The sequence below is a fragment of the Cryptomeria japonica genome, chromosome 10 (assembly GCF_030272615.1).
Source record: "Cryptomeria japonica chromosome 10, Sugi_1.0, whole genome shotgun sequence".
In the NCBI taxonomy this organism is placed as follows: domain Eukaryota; kingdom Viridiplantae; phylum Streptophyta; class Pinopsida; order Cupressales; family Cupressaceae; genus Cryptomeria; species Cryptomeria japonica.
In genome coordinates this window covers 333919482-333944155 of record NC_081414.1, presented here as the reverse complement: position 1 = coordinate 333944155, position 24674 = coordinate 333919482, and the positions used below count along the sequence as shown (strand labels likewise).

At 43.8% G+C, this 24674-nt stretch overlaps 1 protein-coding gene across 1 annotated transcript in view; it reads left to right on the top strand.

The window, feature by feature from the left end:
* The window catches only part of LOC131076136 (protein root UVB sensitive 6), a 153607-nt gene that overhangs the window by 112154 nt on the left and 16779 nt on the right, over positions 1-24674 (top strand). The window contains exons 6-10 of the mRNA XM_058013199.2: positions 1292-1411; positions 1521-1622; positions 1767-1839; positions 1935-2018; positions 2134-2198. Of these exons, the coding sequence (XP_057869182.1) occupies positions 1292-1411; positions 1521-1622; positions 1767-1839; positions 1935-2018; positions 2134-2198 (444 nt within the window). The remainder of the gene's footprint in view (positions 1-1291; positions 1412-1520; positions 1623-1766; positions 1840-1934; positions 2019-2133; positions 2199-24674) is intronic.

Sequence of the window (24674 nt, the reverse complement as noted above, 5' to 3'; positions counted from 1 at the left end):
TCTGTGGAAAATTAAAGAGACATTGGCACCAAATATGTAACAATCTCAGGGGGATTAATACTGCAGAAAAAGACCCCATTGGATAGTGATATTCAGCATACAGTATATCATCTACCCACTGCCATTATTACTAAGGTATGTTCAGTTATTAGGAACGGTATCTACTAAGCAACATGCTGGTACTTTTCTGTCTATATCTGAATGAAGACATTATAAGTTATATGTATTCTAATGATCAGTATCTCTGTTAGTCTACTGGGATATGAGATAGCATAAGGGAACAAGTCTATAATACAAATCGTATCAGTCTGTAACGACTGATAATATAGTGATTGTTTTCTTAATGCACTTCCACTCCATATGTATTAAACAAGATTTGTTTGTGCATCTTGTGAGGGATGGGTAGAGGTGTAATCTAGTGGCAACGAGAGGCTTCCATGTGGTCATAAGGACCCTTGGAGTCAAGGAGCCAGATTGCATCCTCTATGCCAAACCCATAAGGTAAGCCTTGTATGGGTATTGGACTTAGGCCACCAAGTCTAGCAAGGAGGTTAGAAGCAACCATTCCTTGGGCTTGGTAGACAATGGACCCGTGCAAACCCTCTCATGTTTCAACTACCCAAAACTATCTGCTTGAATAGATTAGATCTAACTATAATAATGGGATATGTACGTAGGTGTTTGCTTCTTGGGTGCAGGTTGTTCTCCCAAGGCTACATTCTTCCAATACAAGGTAAATTACAATCTTTACTTTTAATTTATACACTGCTGTTAGTATTCAGAAATAACAGCTATAATTTGTATGATAGGGTAAGATCATAAGTTGTTTCATATATTCATAATAAAAGAACTTCAATTAAAGACATTAGATAGTATTGGTCTCCTCATTAATCACATTAATTCAAGTTATAAATGTATTAAAATGGGAAAATCAATGCTAACAGGCCTATACCAAGTAGAGGACATTACATAATATCTAAAGACATCTCCGAGTCTACACAAGTATTGCTGCATTTGTTGTCACTAGTGACTTTAACCTCAACTCATTTGAAATTCATTTTTTGCCTAAACTTCCCTACTGAACAATTATAGGAAATCATTTTGGTTCATATCATGAACACGGTTTTTATGAAGACCTTTACATTTGCCTGGTTATTATTTTGTTCTTGTCAGAGCTATCTCTCTAATTTTTTTTGGTGCTCACTCCTTTCATGTGTTCAATTATTCCCCTATTAGTTATTTTGGAATAGGTATAACTTAGGTCTTTTGTTTTAATCTTTTGTACGATCAGAATATTGCTGCTGTATCCTCAACATCAACTCGTGCTCCCATCTATAAGGCTTTTGCGCTCAAAGAAAACATAGGGGATATTACAGCGAAAGGAGAATCCACAAGTAATATAGCAGATTTGGTAAGCTGACATTGTACTTTTCTTTGATTTCCTTATTCTACTTTTTGTTTATTGCTGGATGAAACTGAGATATGTTGGTAATGTGGTGTTTATTCTCTCTTTACTCTAGCTAGGAACAGGTCTTGGCATTCTCATTTCTGGAAATAGTAAGCAGATACTGCCAACATTTATCTTACTATCTTGTGGCTATGTTTTCTCTTCATATCAGGAGGTACATGGCTTGGCACCTAAACAACGGTGAAGATTAGAAAATATTTGAGATGTACTTAGAACATGTCTTTAATTCAAATTCATTCACAAGAATGCAGTTAGAGCTAGGGAGTTACACCTAATTCAGCATGCATTTTGTTTCCAGGTGAAAGCTGTGATACTGCCCACGATGAACCAAGAAAGATTTGGGGTGTCAGTTCAGCATTTTCTTAATACAGGTTTGCTGTATTGCATCGTTCAAAGTTTATTTTTCCGTGTCAATTTCCACTGACAAATGACTCAAAGTCTTCCCCAAATCAATTAATTTGTGCAGGTCAGGTACCGTCTGTTTATGAAGCAAACAGTAAAGAATGCATTTTCACATTTCCTTGGCCTCGGCAGATGGATGTAGAGCTTGGTACTATCCATATTTGAATATGCACATGATGCTCCTGTATGTGGTTCCAATTCTTGTTAAGGATATGTTTAAGCTCCTGTTACAAAACTTATACTGCCAATTTTGCTACTTTCAGGGGCACGTGTTGCTGATGCTTTCCAAAACTCTAGGGAATTTCTTTCAGCCAAAGCTATGTTTAAGGTTAGTCTTGATAAATTGAAACTAATGATCATTTAAGTACGTAAGGACGATAATGTGTATCACAAGGGAACTTGTACAGAGCTTCAATGAGAGTTTCTGGAATAATAACTTTATATCACAAGGGAAATGTTACATCGAATATGCTTCCCATGGTTTTTAACCATTTAGTGACCCAAAGAACAACTCCTTTTCAGGAGGCATATAAAAACTTGAGCCAATCCCAGAATATGCAGTTCAACATTTCTGGAGGTGAAGTCTTTCCCCTATGATACACCATACAAGATTCATCAATACAGATTTAACCATCCCAACCTTAACGACAATTTGATGATAGGTCACAAGCAAGCCAAGGGCACACAGGTGAATCTAATAAAAATTTGGATAAGCTGGAATGTGAAATATTTTTTGAGTTCTAGAAAGATTGCTTTATTAATATGTAACAACTACCCCTGATATTTTTTTGTTTTTTACCAAGTTCCTGTTGTGACCTTTTCACACATCGCCCCATTGCTAATGGGGACCCCCTCTTTGCCAGCTTTCTGCATTGTTAGGTTAGGGTTTTGGCTTCTTAGTGGGCAATTTTGCGTTTCCCGTGCCCGAGTCTCGGAGTTTTGATCATGCCTAGTGCCGTCTAGGGTTTTTGAAGTGTTAGGATCAAGTTGCAAAAGATGATATTTTAATGATCCTAAGTTTTGCTAAGTGTTAGACCTATTGAATGTTAACGTGTTTTTAAACACGCGCATCAGTGATTCTAAAGTGCCAAGATATTCACAGACCTTTTGGAGTTGTTTTCTTGCTCCTAAGGTAATATTTAAGTTGGTTTCGCACTTTATTCCAATATTTTCCTAGCGTTTCACTCATATTTTTGGAAAATTAGTCTAAGTCCAGTCAAATTTAAAGTCGCTGAGTGATTTTGAGTGGTTAAAATGATAAAATCCTAAGGGAAATTCATATTCCAAGGGTTAAAGGGTCAAAATCCATGCTAGAGGTGATTTTCCCCTCACATTCCAGACTACCCAACCCATTCCCCCACTCAAAATCCATACTACACATGGGTTTCCCCTGGAATCGATACTGGCTACTAATTTCCCCCACTATTTATCCACACCTGGGTCGAATTTCCCCTGGAAGTGTTAAAATTTGGCTGTGTTAGGATTTATCCAGACTGCCATCGAATTTTCCCTAGGAGTGCGGACTGGAGTGCAAGGATAATTCCATGTCTGGGTCAATTTTCCACCAGGATTTTTGTGACAACTAAGTAAGGATTTTTGTTCGGATTTTTATCCAGATTGAGGTCGATTTTCCCCTGAGCATTTTTGTAAGGATTTTTGTCCAGACAGGGATCGATTTTCCACTGGGAACATTATGAAGAGTTTTGAGTCCAGATTTTCATCCAGACTAAGGTCGAATTTCCACTAGGGAGGTTGTTGGCGGTATTATTGTACACGGGAATAAAATTAGTTAATTATGTGTAATTGTTTTGGTTAGTTGGCAACCGAGGCGTGGTAGTTGCGGTGCGACGGTTGGCGCTCGCACCCCCTCGGTATCCTTATATACTTCGGAATGTAACTTGAAACATGGACAACTATGAATGGAATAATATCTCTTATACTTGTCTGAGATCTATGGCATTATCACTCTGCATTATGTGCTTTATATTTTAAGTTATTCACCCGAGAGGGCAAACATTTGGCGCCGTTGCCTAGACGTACTCGGGAACAGAAGACGCGGATGGCGCATGGACACAGTGGGCCTACCTGTTGGTGAAATAAACCCAGAGGCCGACGACGCGCAAACAAAACTTTACACAGGAGAAGACACGGCAACGCGAGAATTTTCAATTTTGCTCCAGGTAGCCATCCAGACCTACGTCCAACAAGAGGCGGTGGAGGCGGAAATCCCACCAAGTGCCGTGTGGACAGCGTTGGAGGTTAGCCCGGCAGTAAACCGGTTGATGAACCACATCCCCCGGTTGCTTGCACAGGCATCGCTGGCACAACAGGCCCGCCTGGAGGAGATTGCCCAGGAAGAGCGACGACAACAAATCCTGCAACGCTACGAATAGAACAGCCAACGGGAAACGGAACGAGATGGCGCCAGGCCAGGAGGGAATTGAACCTTGAACTTTTTATATTCAAATAAAAGTGTCATTGACACGAGTTGTATTGGAGGAAATGAATTAATAAAGACGTGTTTTGATTTATGTATTGTGAGTTATAGAAATATGCGACAATTAATGCCCAACCTATTGAATAAAGATAGAAATAAAAAAGCAAAAACGGACGAGTGGGAGACCGCGTAGAGGGCCTTGATTCTGGAACAGCAAGTAGAACGTAGACGGAGGCTGAGGCAACTTGCCGAAGGACGACCTGTCGAAGGGTGGCCTGAGGGGAACCAAGGAGGTGTCACGGAGGGTGCAGAAGCCGATGGAAATTTCTACGCGTTGCTAGAGCATCGTAGGACGCGGAGCCATGAAGAGTTTCTGGAAGAAACAAGGTTACGGTGAAATCTAGTCGAGGAGACTCGGGATCAGTTTAGAAACTTATCCCTTACACCACAGAGTGAAGAGCACCAACGGGAACCAGGAGTGGGCGCGGGTGAGAGCGAAGGGGAGGGCAACCGTACGGCTGTAGGTGCGACGCACGGCAGGCAGAACACGATACCACCAGTCACCCACGCAGGACACACCACGGGCGCTGGAGGAAGCGGCGCAGGGGCTCAGACACAGCAACAGCCACCGCAGGGGAGACGACCCCCATCAATGGCAGGTAAACAAAAACTACCGAAGTTTAATGGTGACGGGAAGGAGGATCCCATTCGCCATTGTCGAACGTGCGAAACCATATGGTCAGCAAACGGTGTTACCGATCAAGATGAATGGGTAACACAATTCCCAGCAACCTTGAGGGGAGTGGCCATAGACTGGTACTCAGATATGGACAAAGCTAAAGTCGGCACATGGCTCGACCTGAAGGAGGAGTTTGGGATAGAGTTCCGTCTCTTGAGAGATGACAACGAAATAGTCGCCGAGATCTATGGAACGAAGCAGAATAAGAATGAGACAGTGCAAGCTTATAGTCGGCGGCTGAAGGAACTATTGGGAAAAATGGAGAGTCAACCAGCAGATGGGTTGAAAAAGCGATGGTTCGTGGAGGGACTAAAGCATTCCCTCCGAAAGAAGATGAAAATCGTTCCACCTACATCGTACGAAGACGCATATAATAGAGCGATGGATCTCGAGAGCGAGACCAAGACATCGAAGAAAAAGAAGAAGGATAGCTCGTCCGAGGAGGATGACTCGTCACAGGAAAGCAACAGCGATAGCGAGGCTGCCAAACGGGTGCAAGCGCTCCAGAAAGACATGGAGCGAATGAGAAGGGAATTCAAAACAATGAGAAGCACAAGTCGGAGCGAAGGGGACATATAGTGCACTGAGTGCAAAGAGGAGGGGCACAGAAAGGGTACTTGCCCGAAGAAGGCATTCTGCGAGATTTGCCAAGTGATGGGACACTCCACCAAGGAGTGCCCATACAACATGAAAACCCGAAGCACGCAAATGAACCAGGTGCTGTTCACGGAGCAGGCTACAACATCCGCACCAGTGGGTACGGGCCAACAAACTAACACAACGACATCATCTGGAGGATACCGGGATAATAGACGCGGCGGTGGAAGAAATAATAACAATAACAATAACAATAATAGAAACCAGATCCAGTATGACGCCAAGGGCCGGCCAATGATTCAGTGTAGGGCCTGCAATCAGTGCGGACACTTCGCCCGCGATTGCACGAAGGAAGCCAACCCTCATCACCTCTGCCAATGGTGCGGGCCAGGCGACCATGAGGACGCAAATTGCCCGAAGCCTGGTGTAAACCTTCTAAACATAGAACCTACGAAGGCAGAAGTGTTGGCAATCACAAGGGCGTAGGCTAAAAAGATTGCCTACCCAAATCCCCACACGGAGACCAAGAGAGTGCGGGAGGCCAGAGACGAGATCACAAAGGAAATGGCCGCACAAGGACAAAACAGCCACCAGACAGCAAGTCCACCACGGACGAGGGGAGAAGAGGAAATCTTACGACAAATATTGCAGGTAGAGGTACCCGTGAGAATTCAAGACCTCTTGGAGACCATGCCGCAGCTAAAAACGGCTATCTTAAACTCTGTACCCCCACAAGTAAAAACGAGGGAGGTCGTGAGCCCCACAACCGACCCCATGTTTAGGGAGGTCGTGAGCCCCGCGGTCGACCCCATGTTGTTGGTAGTCAACAGCGGACGCCACCCGGCGGTGGTAGAAATGGGTATACTGGGGACTACCTTGATAGACACTATTGTGGACGGAGGGTCAGGAGTAAATGTACTCCCAGAAGCGACATGGAAAAAATTGGGAAAGCCAACGTTGTGGCCCCCTACGTTCAACCTACTAGGGGCAGACCAACACGGGATTAAACCCCTTGGTACCCTCATGGGCTAGCAGGTGATGGTTGGCACGCAGCCATTCGTGCTGGATTTTGTAGTAATCCCCCTGAAGCAGAATGGATATGACGCCATTCTCGAGTGGGGGTGGCTCATTGTAGCAAAAGCGAACCATAACTGGAAGCGGAATACCCTTTCCTTGGAAAACGTCGGGAGGAAGTACGTGATCGATCTTCGTACGCAGATGGTGAGTGAGGAGTTAGCCTCCTCCGACTCGGAATCTGAGGGAGACCAGTTAGCGGAGGGTGGAGATGGACGCCGCATGGAGCCTAGTGACGAAGGGGTGTTAGAACTGGAGGCATGCTCAGGGGACGACGGGGACTCTTTGAATGGCCTCTTCCATTGGGAAATGGGAGATTATGAACTATTTACACCCTCGTGCAACGTATTGAGCATCGAAGAAGAATCGGATATATTTCCCCCAGAATATGGCGAGTACAAGGAAGGGGAGGCATCAGCGAATGAGACGCCGGCACACCAATTCCCGAAGGGGGAGCCTATTAAATATCAGGAAGCCAATTTAAAGGAAACAAATCTTGGGGAGACGAGTGACCCCAAGATCATCCTTGTCGGAGATGACTGGAATCCAGTGCTGAAGGCCACAGCCTTCAAAATTTTCCTTGAATACAAGGATGTCTTTGCATGGACATACAAGGACTTGAAGGGCGTGCCCCCAGAGTTATGTGAACATCGAATAACATTGGTACCGGGAGCCCAGCCGGTGAGGAAGCGGCCTTACCGAATGAACAAAAATTATGCTGCACGGGTGAACGACGAAATTGAGCGGATGTTGGAAGCGGGCATAATCTTCAAAGTGCAGACAAGCGAATGGGTGTCTCCCATTGTGATTTCCCTCAAGAAAGAGGCCAATCAGATCCGGATCTGTGTAGACTTCCGGTGCCTGAACGCTGTCACTATTAAGGACCCGTTTCCCATACCCTTCACCGACAGCATCTTGGAGGAAGTAGTTGGACATGAAATCTATTCCTTCATGGTTGGGTTCTCTGGGTACAACTAGATATCCATCGCGGAGGAAGATAAGTTGAAAACAACCTTCGTGGTGGAGGACGGTGTGTACGCATACAACCGAATGCCCTTTGGTCTATGCAATGCACCTGCCACCTTTCAGCGCATCATCTTCGACAAGATGTTGGTGGGGAACTTCAAAGCCTTCCTAGATGATTGGTCTATTTACAGCGGACAGGACATCCACTTAAAAACTCTCGGGGAGTGCCTAGAGAGATGTCGGAGGGCACAGTTGGCCCTCAACCCGAAGAAATGTAGATTCATGGTACCACAGGGAAGATTGCTGGGACACATTGTGTGTAAAGAAGGATTGAAAACGGACTCGGACAAGATTCGAGTAATAGTCGAAATGGAACCTCCTACGGACGTCACGGGGATAAAGTCCTTCCTTGGTCATGTGGGGTACTACAGGAGGTTCATCAAGAACTTCGTTGAGGTGTCCCACCCGTTGGATAAGTTGACAAGGAAAGGGGAACCATACATTTGGGTAGAGCCACAGAGCAAGGCCTTTGAAGAGCTGAAGACAGGGTTGATGGGAGCACCCATACTGGCATACCCAAATTGGGATAAGGAATTCCACGTTCACGTGGATGCCTCAAACTATGCCATCGGGGCTACATTAGCCCAAGTAGGACATGGGTTGGACCACCTTGTTTACTTTGCCAGCAGGTTGCTCTCGAAGGCGGAAAAGAACTACAGTACCACAGAATGTGAAGCCCTTGGTATGGTCTATGCTGTACAAAAATTCCGTCATTACCTCCTGGCCACACCATTCACATTTTACGTAGACCACCAGGCACTCATGTACTTGGTAAACAAGCCTATTATCCAGGGGAGGATAAGCCGTTGGCTATTGCTACTGCAAGAGTTCACATTTTTAATTGTGGTAAGACTAGGGCGAAGCCATGTCATAGCCGACCAGCTGTCTCGGATTAAGTCGGGGGAACCTCCAGAGGGAGTAAATGATGATTTTCCGGATGCTCACTTGTTCCAAATAGCCGTACTCCCTTTGTCGTACAGGAAGACTGGAGAGTACCTATCGATGTCCCGATTTTCGGAGGGTATGCCTCTAGGGGAACGGAGAAAGCTTGTATTAAGGAGCAGGACTTTTTCGCTCATCAACAGGTTACTATACAAAATGGGGCCAGACCAGGTATTAAGGCGTTGTGTCATGGAGGAAGAAGTCTCGAGCGTATTAAGGGAGGCACACGAAGGACCCGCAGGTGGACATATGGGCCCAGACACTACAGCCCGCAAGGTGCTTCTAGCAGGATTGTGGTGGCCAATGGTACATCACGACGCCAGGGAGTGGGTCCTGGGGTGCGACACTTGCCAACGGGTGGACAAACCTCTGAAGCGGGACTTCATGCCCCTCAACCCGTCGCATGCACAGGAACTCTTTGAACAATGGGGACTCGACTTTGTGGGTCCTCTTAAGGCCAGCCGCACACAACGGTGCCGGTACATTGTAGTTGCGATAGAATACTTGACCAAGTGGGTGGAGGCAAGGGCTCTCCCGGATAATTCGGCAGTAAGCACAGCGAAATTTATTTAGGAACAAATCATTACGCGATATGGTATACCTATTCAATTGACCAGTGATCGAGGGGGCCACTTCGTGAACCATGTCATACAGCTATTGACATCAGAGTTCAAGATTTTTCACTCATTATCGAGCCCGTACTACCCGCGTGCCAATGGCCAGGCGGAGGCCACAAACAAAATATTGGTATCGGTAATTTACAAGTCCTGCGGGGTAGAAAAGGAAGATTGGGAGGAGAGGTTACCCTCTGTACTATGGGCCTACAAAACGACTTACAAAGTGACCACGGGTCAGACCTCGTTCCAACTCATGTACAGGCAGGAGGCGATGGTGCTAGCGGAATTCATGGTGCCAAGCCTTCGCATTGCAGTAGAGAACAAACTCGGGGATATGGAGAGTTTGAGGGAGAGACTGTATGCCTTAGGTAAGTTGGACGAAAAAAGAATGCTAACACAATGGGCCACAGAGGTAGCCCAGCAAAGACGAAAGGTGTGGCACGACAAGCACTTGCGGCGAATGAAGTTTACTCCCGGACAGCGAGTGTTGAAATTCAATGGGAAGAACGAAATTAAACTTGGGAAATTCAAAGTGCGATGGCTAGGGCCCTTCTGGATACACGAGGTCAATACGAATGGGGCGATTAAGTTGTGGACGTTGGATGGGAAGGAGGTGCTAGACGCCGTCAATGGATCGAAATTAAAGATTTATCACGAACGGAGGGAACCTGGCCCCCCTAGTCTGGATGTTTGTCAGCCTAGTGTAAGATAGGAAAAAAAAAAGAAAGATGGTACGGTCGACCATACCGTACGGGGAAAAAATTCTAAAAAAAAAAAAAGAAGAAAGTGGGTCCATTGTGCAGTGGAACCACCAACGGTGGGACCACGAGCCATCGAAGGTGGAGCCACCGAAGGTGGAACCACCGTGCGGTGGGGCCACCGTGCAGTGGTCACCCACACACCGCACACCTAGCATAAAACCCTTGCACAACACCACGCAACATTAAAACGCCAGCAAAACAAAAAGGAGGACGAGCCCGCACACGCTGCACAGCCCACACACGGGAAAACGAAAGATGCCCGCACAATCCCACGCAGCCACGCAAAGGAAAAAAAAAAGGGACCGCCACAGGTAGACCAGCCACACAAGAAAAAGGTGGTCGTTATGAAGGTGCCTAAGACCGTACGATTTTAACGAGAAATCAGTTATACAGAGATTAATGGATTCAACAGGGAAAAGAAGTTGGAAAAAACAGCTGCACGCTTCCTCCAATAGCAGCCAGAGGGATAACAATATCAGGATTTTAGCGTCAAGAGTATGTGTTGCAAGTGGCACCATGGATGCCAGCGCCTGACAAAAGCAAAAACAGAAGACACCATAGGCTGCCATAAGTGCAAAAAACACAGTGACGCCCCAAAACATCACCTTTGAAGGCTTGAATGGGTTGGAATGCTGGAAATGGTGGCAGGACACTCCCGAGGATGATCTGGTGAAGCGAAACCTCTGAAAGGCAGAAGTGGAGTGGGCTATTCGGATGCCCGTGTTTCCTATCCGCGAGTATGAGGGTGCCCTACGGTTCATGGTAGACACCTTCGACAGGCACACATGCACCAGCACTTTCGAATACCTCGGGAGGGATGTTACCGTATCTTTCAAAGCAGGGGATTTCACGAGGGTATTCGGCATCCCAGGCAGACAGGGCAAGAAAATAGAACTGAAGGCTAAAAAGATGAAACGGGAAGAGAAGGAGCGGTGGATTAAATTAATCTCCAGGAACTTGACGATAGCAGAGTTGGACAACGTGGCTAGTGCCATGAAGGGTCGAGGAATCCGTAAGACTTTTGTTGCGGAGGGCCACTGGAGATGCATTATGGATGTCATCAAGAGCAGATTGACAGGGTCGGGTAGGGCGTCGGACATCACCCTCCCTCAGATTATGCCGATGAACGGGTTGATGAATGGCATCGTGTATGATTGGGCCGCTTTACTCGCAGAGAGAGAGCATGTATGAGTTTTTGACTTTGCAGCATCGCACATTCTATATGCCTCACTACGCTATAGGGTTGTTCCTGGAGGCCACGCGGGAATCAGTGCCCGAGGAAGAGTTGGAGATACGACCACAGGGACCGTTGACAATAGGTGAGCCTCCAATAATGTATTGGAGGCACTTGGACATTGGGCACTCTTTCGCGAAGCGGAAAAGGGCGGTAGAGACGGCCTCGGCTTCAGGGGAGCCTGACAGCCGGAGGGATTCCAGTAGCACAAAGGAATTAGAAACTGAAGAGGAGGACGATAGCAGCCGGGCGACGGAGGAGCCGGTACGAGTCCTGTTTGCCCCACCCTTGCTACCGATGGGCATGCCTATGCCATCATCTGGAGTGGGTGGCCCCTGTATTCCGGCCTTCGGGCAGAGCCGTACGCCTGTTACACTTGGTCCCCTCCAGCACGAGCACCAGGGAGCATCACCAGGCCCAACCATGGTGGCACTTACCGAGGACATGGTAGAGTCAGGGACGGAGGAGTCACCGCATTGGGTAGTGGTCGCTGAGGAGTAGGGGCTGACGGAGGTGGTGGATACTGAGCCTCAGGTGCGGTTGGACATCGTGGGTAGTGACGCAGTGGTGACTGTTTCCGCTTCCTTGTTGGAGGAGCCGATGACAGCGAACCATTCCCCGGTCGTAGAGATGCGCGCCGACCTCGTGGATATGCAGAGCTGGCTCACACAGCGGTTTCAGATGACACTGACACAACCAGAGGGAGCTGTTGTATTCTCACCGTGTCGAGAGACTAGAGCAGAGGTAGTAGACTTGGATGACTCATCAGGAGAGGCACATGGACTCACAGTTGGGAACGAGGTAGGGGAGGTCGCCTCTGCTGGATAGGCATCAGGAGATGGTACACCTTCGGTGGCAGAGGAGGTACCTTCACAGCAGGATGCCGTTGCGTCCGTTCCATGAGAGACTTCACAGCCTTCGGCGCAGACGGGGGAGGATATTGAGACCTATCTAGCCGACATGGCTGATATGGTGACGAGGGGTAGGCGGGTGGTGGCCGCTGCCTAGACACAAGCATTGCAGCAGGTGGTGGTAGAGTTAGAGCAGGTCTTACAGTTTATGCGGGTGGGCTGCTCGGTAGCCTTTGCTACCTGCTTTGAGTCTTAGGGTTGGCCAACTACTGAGACAGAGGAGATGCTCCAGGCTTGGAGGCTGCGTCAGCCCGTTGTGGAGAGTCGGGTGACGGCAGTTGTTCGCAAGATCGAGCAGGTCTACCGGGATGCCTATTATACATTGAGGTGTACACAGCAGGAGTCTGCAGTCAGGGAGGCTGCACGAGTAGTGTTGGAGAAGGAGGTGGCTTGCTGAGAGAGCGTAGTTGTTGGCACAGTTGGAGGTGGCCCGCGCAGAGACGGCTGAGACCCGGGCAGAGAAGGCCGAGGTAGAGACTTGTCTGGCGGCTGAGCAGAGTGTGAGGAGCCACGTGCAGCAGGAGTTGGATGTTGTCAGTGTTGAGAGGAGTCTGTTGCAGACTCGGTTGGTCTACGCGATAGAGGCAGCGGATACAAAAGAGGAGTTGCTGGAAGCCGCACACATGGTGAAGACAGCTTTGGAGAAAGTATTGGTGGCGGAGCGGGATGTGACTGCACGCACTCAGCAGGTGTATGAGCTTCGCACCCGCTTGGCGGCACAGACACCGGCATCTCAGCCTTCTTCTTTAGGGACGCTTCCTCAGCCCCCTCCCTAGTTTTTCTGATATATATTTTTAGGTTGCAAATAGAGGTATTTTTCCAAGTTAAGTGAGTTTTGAGTGTGGATTTTTGTCCAAACTCACATCGAATCTCCCCTGAGAGGGTTTTTATGTGCATTTTGATGAAATTGAGCATGGATTTTTGTCCAAGCATGGGTCGAATTTCCCCTATGGGGCAAATTTTGACACTTAAGTGATTTTTAAAGGGATTTTTTAATCCCAACTGATAGCGAATTTTCCCTGGAGGCTTTATTTTGGATTTAAATTGCAATATTTTAATAAATAAGCCCCATTTTGATTGCTTTTAAATAATTATTAAATGATTATTTAAAATTTAAAAGCAAATTTAATAACTTGCAATAATCATTTAATGTTTGAACCTTCTAGAAGCAAGTTAGGGTTTCACCAAGCAAGTATTTATACAAGTGTTTTTTATCCCACATTGCTTGTGTGGTGAAAGTTGGAGGTGAAAGCAAGTATATGAGAGAAACTTCAGCATTATTTTATTATTATTTCTGCCAAGTGTCTCCATGAAAGCGATTTTTCTCCAACTTGGGCAATTTTTACTCCTCCATTTTTGCTGCTATTCAGACCTTCATTGCTGCAGATTGTTGCCATTAACCACAATTTTCAGAATTTTGAAAATTTCGATTTTTGCTAAGGAAGGCGGTTTTTTGTGTTTGGGGTATCCAACCCCAACTTGGGCGATTTTTCCAGATTGCTGCCATCCTTTATTGTTGCAGATTGCTGCCATTGACATCAATTTTCAGAATTACATTTTGGCGCTACTCTTGAGAAAAATTCGATTTTGCTTGGGAGGTGTTTTGGTGCCATATTTTGATGATTTTCATGCATGTTTGGTGGCTGCCATCACTTCCAGCCTGCTGATTCGCTTCAGATCTGAGGTTTGCTTTAGATTTTTGACCTCCATTAATGGCTGACATTAATTTTCAGACTTAAGTTTTTATTGCCCAGCCAATTCCAACTTAAACATTTAGCATTTGGAGGAGTTTTATGGAGTTTTCTGTGCATTTTTTAGACCATTTTATTGCTGTTGCAGGTCTGAAACTCCATTGTTAGGCGGTTGTCCTCAGAAATTTTCATTTCCAGCCACCTAACCAATTTTGGCGAATTTGCTTGGGGTTGTTTCCTTAGCAATTTTTCATCATTTTCAGGGATTTAAACCACTTTGCAAGGTGCTGGTAAGTTTGAAGTGTTCGATTTTCAGACTTGTCCTCAGAAAACTAAATTTTACCAGCCATACTTACATTCCAAAAAATGATTGTTTTCATCAATAAAACTGATTTTTATGCACATTTTGAAGACTACAACATGTTTTTGAAAGTCTGATATTTCAGGTTGTCTTCAAAATTTTGACCTCCATTTTTGACTGCGGAAGGTGTCTTCAGACATTCATTGTGTGAAAACACAACCTTTCACACCTTTCCTAAGTCACCACTTATCCGGTATACTCCTTTGCATTTTTTGCTTGCATATTTTCTAAGCATAAGGAGGTTATAAATGAATTTTATGGAAGGCTTCCATGCCTTAGTGTTGTCACACTTTGAGCGAAATTGCTAAAATTTACCAAGTGTATGGATTATTTTCTTGACTCCATGCTCTAAAATAGTTAAATCTCTAGAAAGTCAGGAATTTTATTACAAGTATTTATTTTTATCTTAGGACTAACTTCCAGCTTCGTACAGGTGTGATGTCAAAATCAGGATACAAGGAAAGGAAAGAGCTGCTGAAGAAATTGGAGACTGGATTTTATCCAGAGTTTAAGATTTCATCCAGATGGAAGGAGATCGCTGATACCAACATGCATTTCCTGAACTTCGACCAGATGCAGCGTCGGATGTTCGGATCTAGAGATCAGGTTCCTTCTCCAGCATATGTGAATATTTGAAGAGTGGCATTTTCCATGCCGTTGGGTTTCCACAGTCCATACAGTGCAGTGAGTTGATCCTGGAGTGTGCATGATGTTACGATCCACTCACAAGAATGATCAAGAGTCCTAAGGGCGTTGTCATCGCCTACCTTGCTGAGGATGCCATTGCTGAGGTGTTCGGAATTCCACGCGGAATAGACATGAAGGATGTGACCAAGGAGGATTATGCAGACAGATACACAAAGAAGATGGGTGTATGCAAGAGTTTAATTAATAAAGAGTGGATGATTGAACCTAGGAATCATCATTCCAAGGCTCCCAAGACACTTATGTGCGTAGATTTTAAGGAGGAATATAGTGATTTGATATTCCTACTCAATAGAGTGATGGGAATGCCGCAGGGAGCAATATTTCATGGATGGATGCTCTACTTCATCCAGGATTGTCTTAGAGGAACACTAGTGAATTGGTCCAAGATCATAAGCGACAATCTGGATTTCCAGCTGAGGAATGTAGAGCGATCCAAGTCCTTCGCCATGACTTCCTACGTGGTGTACCTGCTTGCACGATTTGTTTCATACAGAGGATTAATATGCAAAGGTGAAGTCGGGAATGGGCAAGGACAATTTAAGAGTTATGAATGCTACCCCCAGTTGAGTATGCACGAAATTGAAGACTACAAGAGAGTGAATGATGCATTCACTATGTACATCACACGGATGCTGCAGGGCGGAATCCACAGAAGATTGTTCAAGGAGGCAACAGAGTTAATAGAGAAATATGGATCGTGGTATATACAGTTCCCCACTTTCACATACCTCAGGGTTCATGGGTTTCAATCTGAACCCTACAGACTTCCTAGGTATCCAACTGACAGAATGATATTGTTGGAAGTGGTAAGACAACTTCTAGAGTTCGATGTTATAGAGAGAGAGAAGCACAGGACAGGAATGACATTCCCTATTTCAGTTGGGAAGACGTCAGAGGTCTGCCAATCCGCCATAGCTGCCAACACTGCAGGTGAGGAGATTGCATTCTACAAATCTGCAACATACAAGAAAAGAGAAAGATTCGATCCAGACAAGAAGGTCGGGAGGATCAGGGGAGAGAAGTTCACTCATAAGATTGACAGAGGATTATTGGGCTAACCTGATGGACGAACAAGCAGTGAAGAGAAGAATGTGGTCCAGAATGTTAGTGGATTTCATGAGGAAGTGTGGACTTTTCCTCATTCCTGATCAGGTATTAGATGATAGAGATCATACACACCCACATTATGAGAATGAAATGAAGAAGGCAATCCTATTGCCAAATTGGTCAGAGTCAGAAGACATTGCCCTGAATGTATTGATGAGAGAGGTCTTGAATTTCTCCCGCACATGGGTAGATATGCAGATGAACAGATTAGTTGACATGGGTGTTCCCTTCACTTATGAAAGGATGAAGCCAGAAGAGTCTACTTCTAAGGATGATCAGAGGACTGTTAGTGATGTCAGGATTCATGCAGACGAAGAGAGTCAAGCTCCCAAGAGAAGGAAGAACATGCTTGGAGAAGTCAAGGCTAGAGGGAAGAAGATTGAGGATGTGAAGAAGAAACAGAAGACTATCATTCCTCCACTTATCATTCCTTCACCCCCTCCCAGTGTCTCATCAATCGAAGTGATTGAAGTAACAGAATAGAATAAGGAGACTCAGCTGTGTTCCAACACAGTGATACTACCAGAGAATATTCAGGAATTCCATGCCACAGTGACATTTGCACCTCCTAATGAGAATAATGATCAGCCGGAATCCCCTACTGTCCTTTTGGAAGTTAGCTTGGGAAATGAAGTATATGATTGGACTAAGGATAATCCTGATGATAATGAGGATGTTATCTCGGCATTGAAAGGACTGGATCGAGAAGTATGTCTCGATGATGGTATGGAAATGGCCGCTATTCCTGAATGGCTGAGGAGAAGCATGGAAAAAAGTAAACAAATGATAGAGGTACATCCTATTGATGATAGTGATGACTACCTAGTTAGGAGTGCTAAGAAGACGGAGCCCAAGAGAGTGGAGATTTTGTCGCACATAGCTAGAGATGAGACAGGAATGCGGATTGCGCAAATTGCTGTTCCTAGAGCCGGCGTGACAGTGGACACTGCTACTCCCATGGATTTCCAGATCACTTCAATCGCCCTTGGTCGTCCATTTGCAGGGCAGGAATTCCAGGAGATTGGTGACAACCTCCAAGCAATCAATGCAAAGTTAGACACAACGATTGCGGATAATGAAAGGTACAGAGAAGAAAATATTAGACTCAGAGAGTATATTGCAGGGACAAGGCGTGGAGATCCCACCCTTATTTCCCCTATTGCAGTTGACCATGGAATACATTCACACTGCGAGGTAGCGAGAGGTACACACTCAGAGGTGGAAAAGTGGATTGAAAATACAAGAAAGCAGGCAGATGATTTCCTTACTCAGTTTGTGCAAGCATATGATAAGACAATAATGCTCGTATTCAGAATCCAATATTTGGAGGGAGTTTGGGAAGAATTCCGGCCTATCCAAGAGAAGACTATTCCACGGCTCCTGGCATTGAAGAAGGTTCCTAATTCCACCTTGGTCAGTGAGAACATTGTGCACAGTGGAGACATATATAATTTCCATGGCTGGTATTGTGCACTAGCCTTGAAGAAATCAGCTTATGAGAACACCCAATCGAGTTGTATGGAGATGGAAGGATTAATTCAGGACATTCAGATGAAGATCCTTGCCTCGATTGAGGAGTTATTGGGTGTTGATGTTAGTGATGCTAGTGGTTTACACTTAGCCGAATTAAGAGACAAGATGAAATTTATGTATTTTTGCCAGTTGGACTCTTTGAAGAAGAGTCAGATTGATGACTTGGTCTCTTTGTTGATTCATGTTCATAATTCGTAGAAGCTCATGCCTGAATGGGAGAACACTTTGAATGCTTGCTCGGATTCATTGGATGTGATTGATTTACAACAGGATACCTTGCCTAGCATTTCCATGGAGGAGTTAGATTCAGTATTGGCTAGATTCTTGGAGTATGCTAGGAGAGAGATGCAAGAAGGAATCTTCTAGAAGATTCCCTATATGATGACTAGGTATCTTTTCATTGGGCTCTGACATAGGTTCCATCCATAAGTAGCAGTTGACTCTGTAGTTTTGGTCTGTTCATATGCTTCGAGAACTATCGATCAGCACGAGAGCAGTACAGGGGCGATAGCCATGCTTCACCAACGTATGGGAAGTGCACCGCCGCTCGGATATGGGTAGTAACCCCTCGTAAACGCCACGAGGAAGGATGCGCGACCGGGGAACTACCATAGAATAGTAGGGGCCCGCTGGAGATAGTAGACCTGCGGAACCAATTTGAATGAGCACTTGCAGAGATAGCAGTCGCTGAGGTCTCGCCCCAGTGCCATTTTTGATGTAACCCTATTTAGGGCAATTCTAGGGTTTTGTTGGCATGATCTCGGCCGTTGATCTTAGATCAATCTGGGCCATCCATTTTTGTAAGAGACTCTATATATGCCCCTTTGTCTCTCATTTGTAAGAGAGAGTTTTTGTAGAATTGTTGGTATATGCTGCAGCTATTTGAATCCTAATCATTGCTCAATTGTTGGTGATTTTGCTCTTCAAATGTTGTATTTGCATTCATGGTTCTCAATTCCTCCAAGTTAGATTAGAATTTAGATTAGAATTTATTTTCATGTATGTTAGATTGAGTGGAAGATTTGTTGAATTTATTTGTGTGGAATCCTTAATCCATACCACTAGCCTCTTGCCGCTGGTAAGTGCACCTTGTGTGGTCAACTAGAGTTTGAGTAAGCATAACTTCAACTATTATGCGTCCGTTGACAAGCATCAACTTGGATGGTGTCTACGTTTGATGGTAATAGTTTGAAAATCGTTAATTATACCTTAGATGATTGCACTAAGCTTGTGTCAATACCTAATTGTGAGACCTTGCCTGGTTTGATTCCACTAGATCCATTCATCATTTCCTACATTCCTAGTTTTAGAATAGATTTCCTAAACCCTATTCTTTTTCCCCCTTTTTTAGTAAGAAGTAAATCCAGAGCCTTATTGATAAATCTTAAGTTGTCAACACACCTATTCCACATCATTCATGATAATCCAAACATTTGCGTAAGTCCCCAAAGTGAAACACAGCAATTCACATCAACCACTGAACTTACCCACTCGTCAAGACCTGACATGTAGAAACCTTGGAATCATTTTAGTTGATCTCATTCTTAGCATCTGAGGTGATTTGGTTCAAGAGAGGGTAAATTACTTTGGTAATTTATTCTGTATTGTTATGTGCATAAAAAACACATCAACAGTTCCACAGAAGTTTAGGGATAGGGATGGGGGGACAGCATGGGACTTGTTTCCTAGAGAGCCAAAAATAGGGGACGACAGTATACAAATTTAATATATATATCAAGGTTACTTGGAGACGGGTACTTGGAGATGTAGGAGATTGTTACCGGTACTGGTATGACTAAATTTCAAAAATAGGAGATGGGGGTACTTTGAGACGCCAATTTTTTTAAAATTTAATAATCTTTAGAAAATATCATGACATAGAACTTTGAAAACAAGAGCAGTGGTAAAGTTTAACGTTAAATTTAAAATTGAACAAAAATTGAAATGAAAATTGCTTATAATACTAGTACCATAGCCAATCTAAGTGGTTTGTACATTGAGAAGTTTCCGGTACGCATTTCAAGGGGTAGGAGACGGGTCTCTTGTTAACGTAGATTTATATATATATATATATATATTAATATATTATAGAGAGAGAGGGAAAGAGATATATATATGTCAATAATTGATAACAACAATGTCATAGGGTTGGCCGATCAGATCCAGAAGTCTCTGGAGTAGTTGGCCGAGAGAGATAGACAACTAGCTGAGAGAGACACAGTTAGCAGAATGAGACACACAACTTGTAGAATGGGACATGCAGATAGTTGAGTGAGAAGGCAAGTTATAGGAGTAGGAGTTGGAGAAGATGAAGTGTAAGTTGTAGGAGAGGGAGCAAGAGTTAGAGAAGACAAAAAACCACCTAATGGAGGCTGCTCACATGGTGAAGGAAGTCAGGAGCATGCGCTGGTGGCCAATCAGCGTCTTCAGCGACTTTGCTGGCAACCCTCTAATACATCCACACCTACGTCCCCAGTGCATCCAAGGATGTCTTCTCATCCTCCCTCCTCTCAATAGCATTTTCTTCAATTTTGTAGTGTATAGCTCCCAATTTTGTTTGTGTTGTCTAGAAGACGACTTTATTTTGGAGGGGCTGATGTAGTCAGCAAAGAATAAAGTAAATATGCTATAGACGGCTATGTAATATATAATTATGTTTTGTATTCAGATGTGTTAGTCCCCAATCGGTCGTTAGTTGGTTGTTAGAAGTTACTGATGGTTCGTAGCCTTAACTAACATCAGTCTACTATATATGTGTTCTTGTTATTCATAGTCGATGACCACTTTGATGATATTATGTACTTATTGCATATCTGAGAATTAATAATAAAGCTATATGTTTTGAATATGTTGCAAGTTATTTATATTCCTATGTTTTGTAACTCTATATTTCCTTTTACTATGTAAACCTATTAAAGTAGAATAGGCAAAAACAAAGGTCTACAGATTCTTGTGGGCTGGCTGTGTTGATGATAAAAAATCTAGTATAGGTTGTGTTCAACCTTGGGTTAGGTTCTATTGAATGGTGTAACAGAAAGCAACAAATTTATCGTCATGAAGAAATGCAGAGTATACAAAAAGCATTATTTGGAGTAGTATGGTTGAGAAGAATACTCAATGATTTGTATTTTCCACAAAATGAACACTATATACATACATGTGATAACAAAAGTACAATACAACTGGCAAGGAATCCTATCTACCATGTATAAATAAAACATGTAGTGATTCTCATCACTGCATTAAAGAATTGATCCAAAATAATGCAATTTAGCCTGTCTACTACAATACCAAAGATTAAGTTGCAGATATTTTCGCCAAAGCATTGTGTGAAAGAAAGTTTCTAAGGTTTAGAGACAAATTAGGTGTCAAGGGAATCATATAAAAGGGTATCTAATAAGCTATAAGACCCATAGTGGCACAGGGAGGGGGATAAGCTGGGAGGGAGTCCCTAGGTTAAGTTATTAGGCGATAATAATTTTAAGGTGTAGTGAGTGTTAGATAAATAAATTATTACTACTGCAGCTTCACCGACCGCAGTAGCATACACTACCTAACACTTATCACTACTGGATACCTCCAACCAATACTTTTTGCATGATATTTTGTCATGTATTGTGCTTTTCTTCTAAAAACATGAAACCAATTCTCTGCATATGGCAGTTTGATTCAGTTCAGACTTTCACTTCATTAAATCTGCCTGGGTCTAAGACAAACAAACAAAACTTGATAGTGATGCATTTTTCTAAGATGTAGAAATCTAATGGGCCAAAGTCCTAAAGCTTCATGTTACAGACATTAAACTCAACAAGAGATGGAAGGTGGTGTTGTTGATATAGCTAGGTTGGATCCCTTCTAGGGCTGACCTAGCGCGGTTTAGTGACTAATTGGCCCTTGGCCTTAGTCACGTCCTATCTTGCAATAATCATAAAGTCTGTAATGTGTTGTAACTGACCCTTAATTGAGGTCATCTATAGCGTGTGGACCTAATTTCAGTTTTGGCGCCACCCTAATGCATTTGATTGTAATTAAATGTGTTCCTTATGCTAGCAGACTTGGAGAATCAAAAGGCTAAGTTGCCTATATATACAAGTCAGCAATCATTGTTCAAGGACATCATTCACACAGCGATTGTATTCTCCATTCAGCGAATTCATCTAAGATTAACAGCGGAACTTAGCGAATTATTCTTGAAGACAGCGAACACCATTTTCTGACAGCAATCATCATTGTAAGGACAGCGAACATCATTTAGTGACAGCGAACTATCTTTGGAGGCAGCGAACTTTCCCTGAAGGCAGCGAACCTCATCCTAGGATCAGCGAACTTCACCTTAGTGACTGCAACCCTGCTTGTGACAGCAACATTATATGTATTGCAGATAATTTCATCATTGCAGTTTGCCCTAGGTTGAAGATATTATACTACTGTGCATAGTTTGCTGATTGCTTCAAGTGTTGAAGCTCATTGTAAAGATACATTTGATTATTGCTAATAAGATCTGAGAATTGTTGTTGGGTTTTTCACCTCCAAGAGGGAGGTTTTCCTAGGATATACTTGGTGTTTATTGTGTACATTGATTTGGTTCTGTTATTTCTGATTATTTTTTGCTACAGTCTGATCCTAAATTAACATGGTATCAGAGCTAAGGCTGTCTCAGTTGTGATCAGACTTTGTAGCAGCGCTCCTATTTCTTATTTTTCACACCATTTCCAGCATTCAAGATGGTGTATGGTCTGAAAGTTGAGGATAGACTTGAAGGTGCATCGAACTTCACCTCATGGAAATTTAGAATCCTTGTCACCCTAGAAGGAAATGATCTTTTGGAGTTCATGCAAGGAAAGGAGCAATCTGAACTTGAAGATCAAGATGAGAAGCTTCAGTTAAAAAAGAATGCAGTCAAAGCCAAGAAGATCCTCATTGACTCCGTGAAAGATCATCTTGTTCCCATCATCTCCAAGATGTCTTCAGCCATTGATATGTTCAAGACATTGTAGGGGATGTATGAGATCAACAACACAAGTAGAGCACTTGCATTATGTCAGCAACTTCATCAAGTCAAAATGGCAAAGGGAGATTCAGTCATCACCTACTTCATGAAGATTTCAGAATTGAGAGATCAGCTCAGCGCCATTGGAGATGAAATTGTGGACAAGGACCTAGTCATGCTTGCATTGAATGGTCTTCCTTACTCATGGGAGCCATTTATCCAAGGCATAAGTGGAGATCCAAATTTCTCAAGTTTGACCGCCTCCATGCTGATTGCATTCAAGAGGAATCTAGGCCGGCTGCAAGAGGTATATTCAAGAGCTCTCATGGTGAAGACTCTCATGTTCTTGTTACCCAATCCGTCAAGAAGAAAGGAGGAAATTGCAAGAAAGGCAACTTCAAGGGAAACAGAGATCAAGGGTCAGCATTTGCACTTGATTCTAAGAAGAAGAAGAAAGACCTCTCCCGCGTTCAGTGCTTGAGATGTGACAAGTTTGGTCACTATGCGAGAGACTGCCAGTCAAGAGCAATGCAACAAGGGGTCAACATCAGTGAAGTTTCAAATCAGAAGGAAGCAAAAGCCAACTCCAATGAATTCCTCTTCATTTCAGCCTTGTCTAGCAATGTTCCCACAGATAGTGATACTTGGCTGATTGACAATGGAGCTTCTAGAAACATCATTGGCTATCGAGAGCATCTTTCAGATTTGGTTGAGAGGGAGTCTTATCTCCAAGTTATCATTGGAGATGATGCGCGCTATTCAATGAGAGGGTTCGGTGCCACTTCCCTCAACCTTGATTCGGGAATCTCTCTTCATCTCATCGATGTCCTGTTTGTGCTAGGAATCAAGAGGAACCTTATCTCCATTTCAGCCTTGGAGGGTAAAGGTTATCAAGTGGCATTCTCAGAAGGAAGAGTACTCGCATGGCCAAAGAAATCAAGCATCAAATCTGCTCGTGTGATTGGGAATCGGTATGAAAGCTTGTACAAGCTTTCCACTCGTTCAGTCCAAGCTCTCCTTCATGACTCCTCCAGTTCAAGCGAACTGTGGCATAGAAGACTTGGACATCTTCACTTCCGAGCTCTTCCAACCTTAGAAAGGATGGTTAAAGGTATGCCTAAACTCAATCATGTTCATAATGATACTTGTAAAGGTTGTGCTATGGGTAAAAACACTAAAAGTCCATTTCATAGTAGTGAGAGTAGGTCAAAAGAAATATTAGCTCTTGTGCATTCTGATTTATGTGGACCTATATCAGTTGCATCTCCTAGAGGATTCTTGTACTATGTAACCTTCATAGATGACTACTCTAGGAAGACTTGGATTTATTTCTTAAAGTCTAAAGAGTCTGATGAAGTCCTAGGTAGATTCAAAGAGTTCAAGGCCTTAGTAGATAACTTATCTAGAAAAAGAATTAAAGTGTCAAGGTCTGACAATGGAGGTGAATACACCTCGGGTAGCTTTCATGATTTTTGCATTGAGGCAAGGATCAAGAGGGAGTTTTGTGTTCCCTACAACCCTTAGCAAAACAGGGTTGTAGAAAGGAAGAATAGATCTATAGTTGAAGCTGCAAAAGCCATGATTCTTGATCAGGATCTTTAGACTTTTCTATGGGTAGAAGCTTCTAGAATAGTTGTATATATTCAGATTAGATGCCCTCATCGGATATTGCAGAATATGACTCCAGAAGAAGCCTTTTTAGGGATCAAGCCTGATATCAGTCACTTGAGGATCTTTGGATGTCCTGTATATGTACATGTGCCTAAAGACAAGAGAACCAAGTTGGAACCTTCTGGCAAGAGAGGAATATTTGTGGGCTACAACGAATCTTCCAAGGCCTACATAATCTACATTCCAGGATAGAGGTACATTGAGGTCAGCAGAGATGTTACTTTTGAGGAAGATGTTGCATTCAAGAAATCCAAGGGTTCGTGCTTGGAAGATGAAGCTCTTCCTCAAGATATGAATATTGATCATGATCCTGAGATTCAGAGGGAGCCTTCAGATCCCGAGATCCAGAGGGAGACTTCAGAACCTAAGATGCACAATGATCCAGTTGAGCCTATGGATCCTACT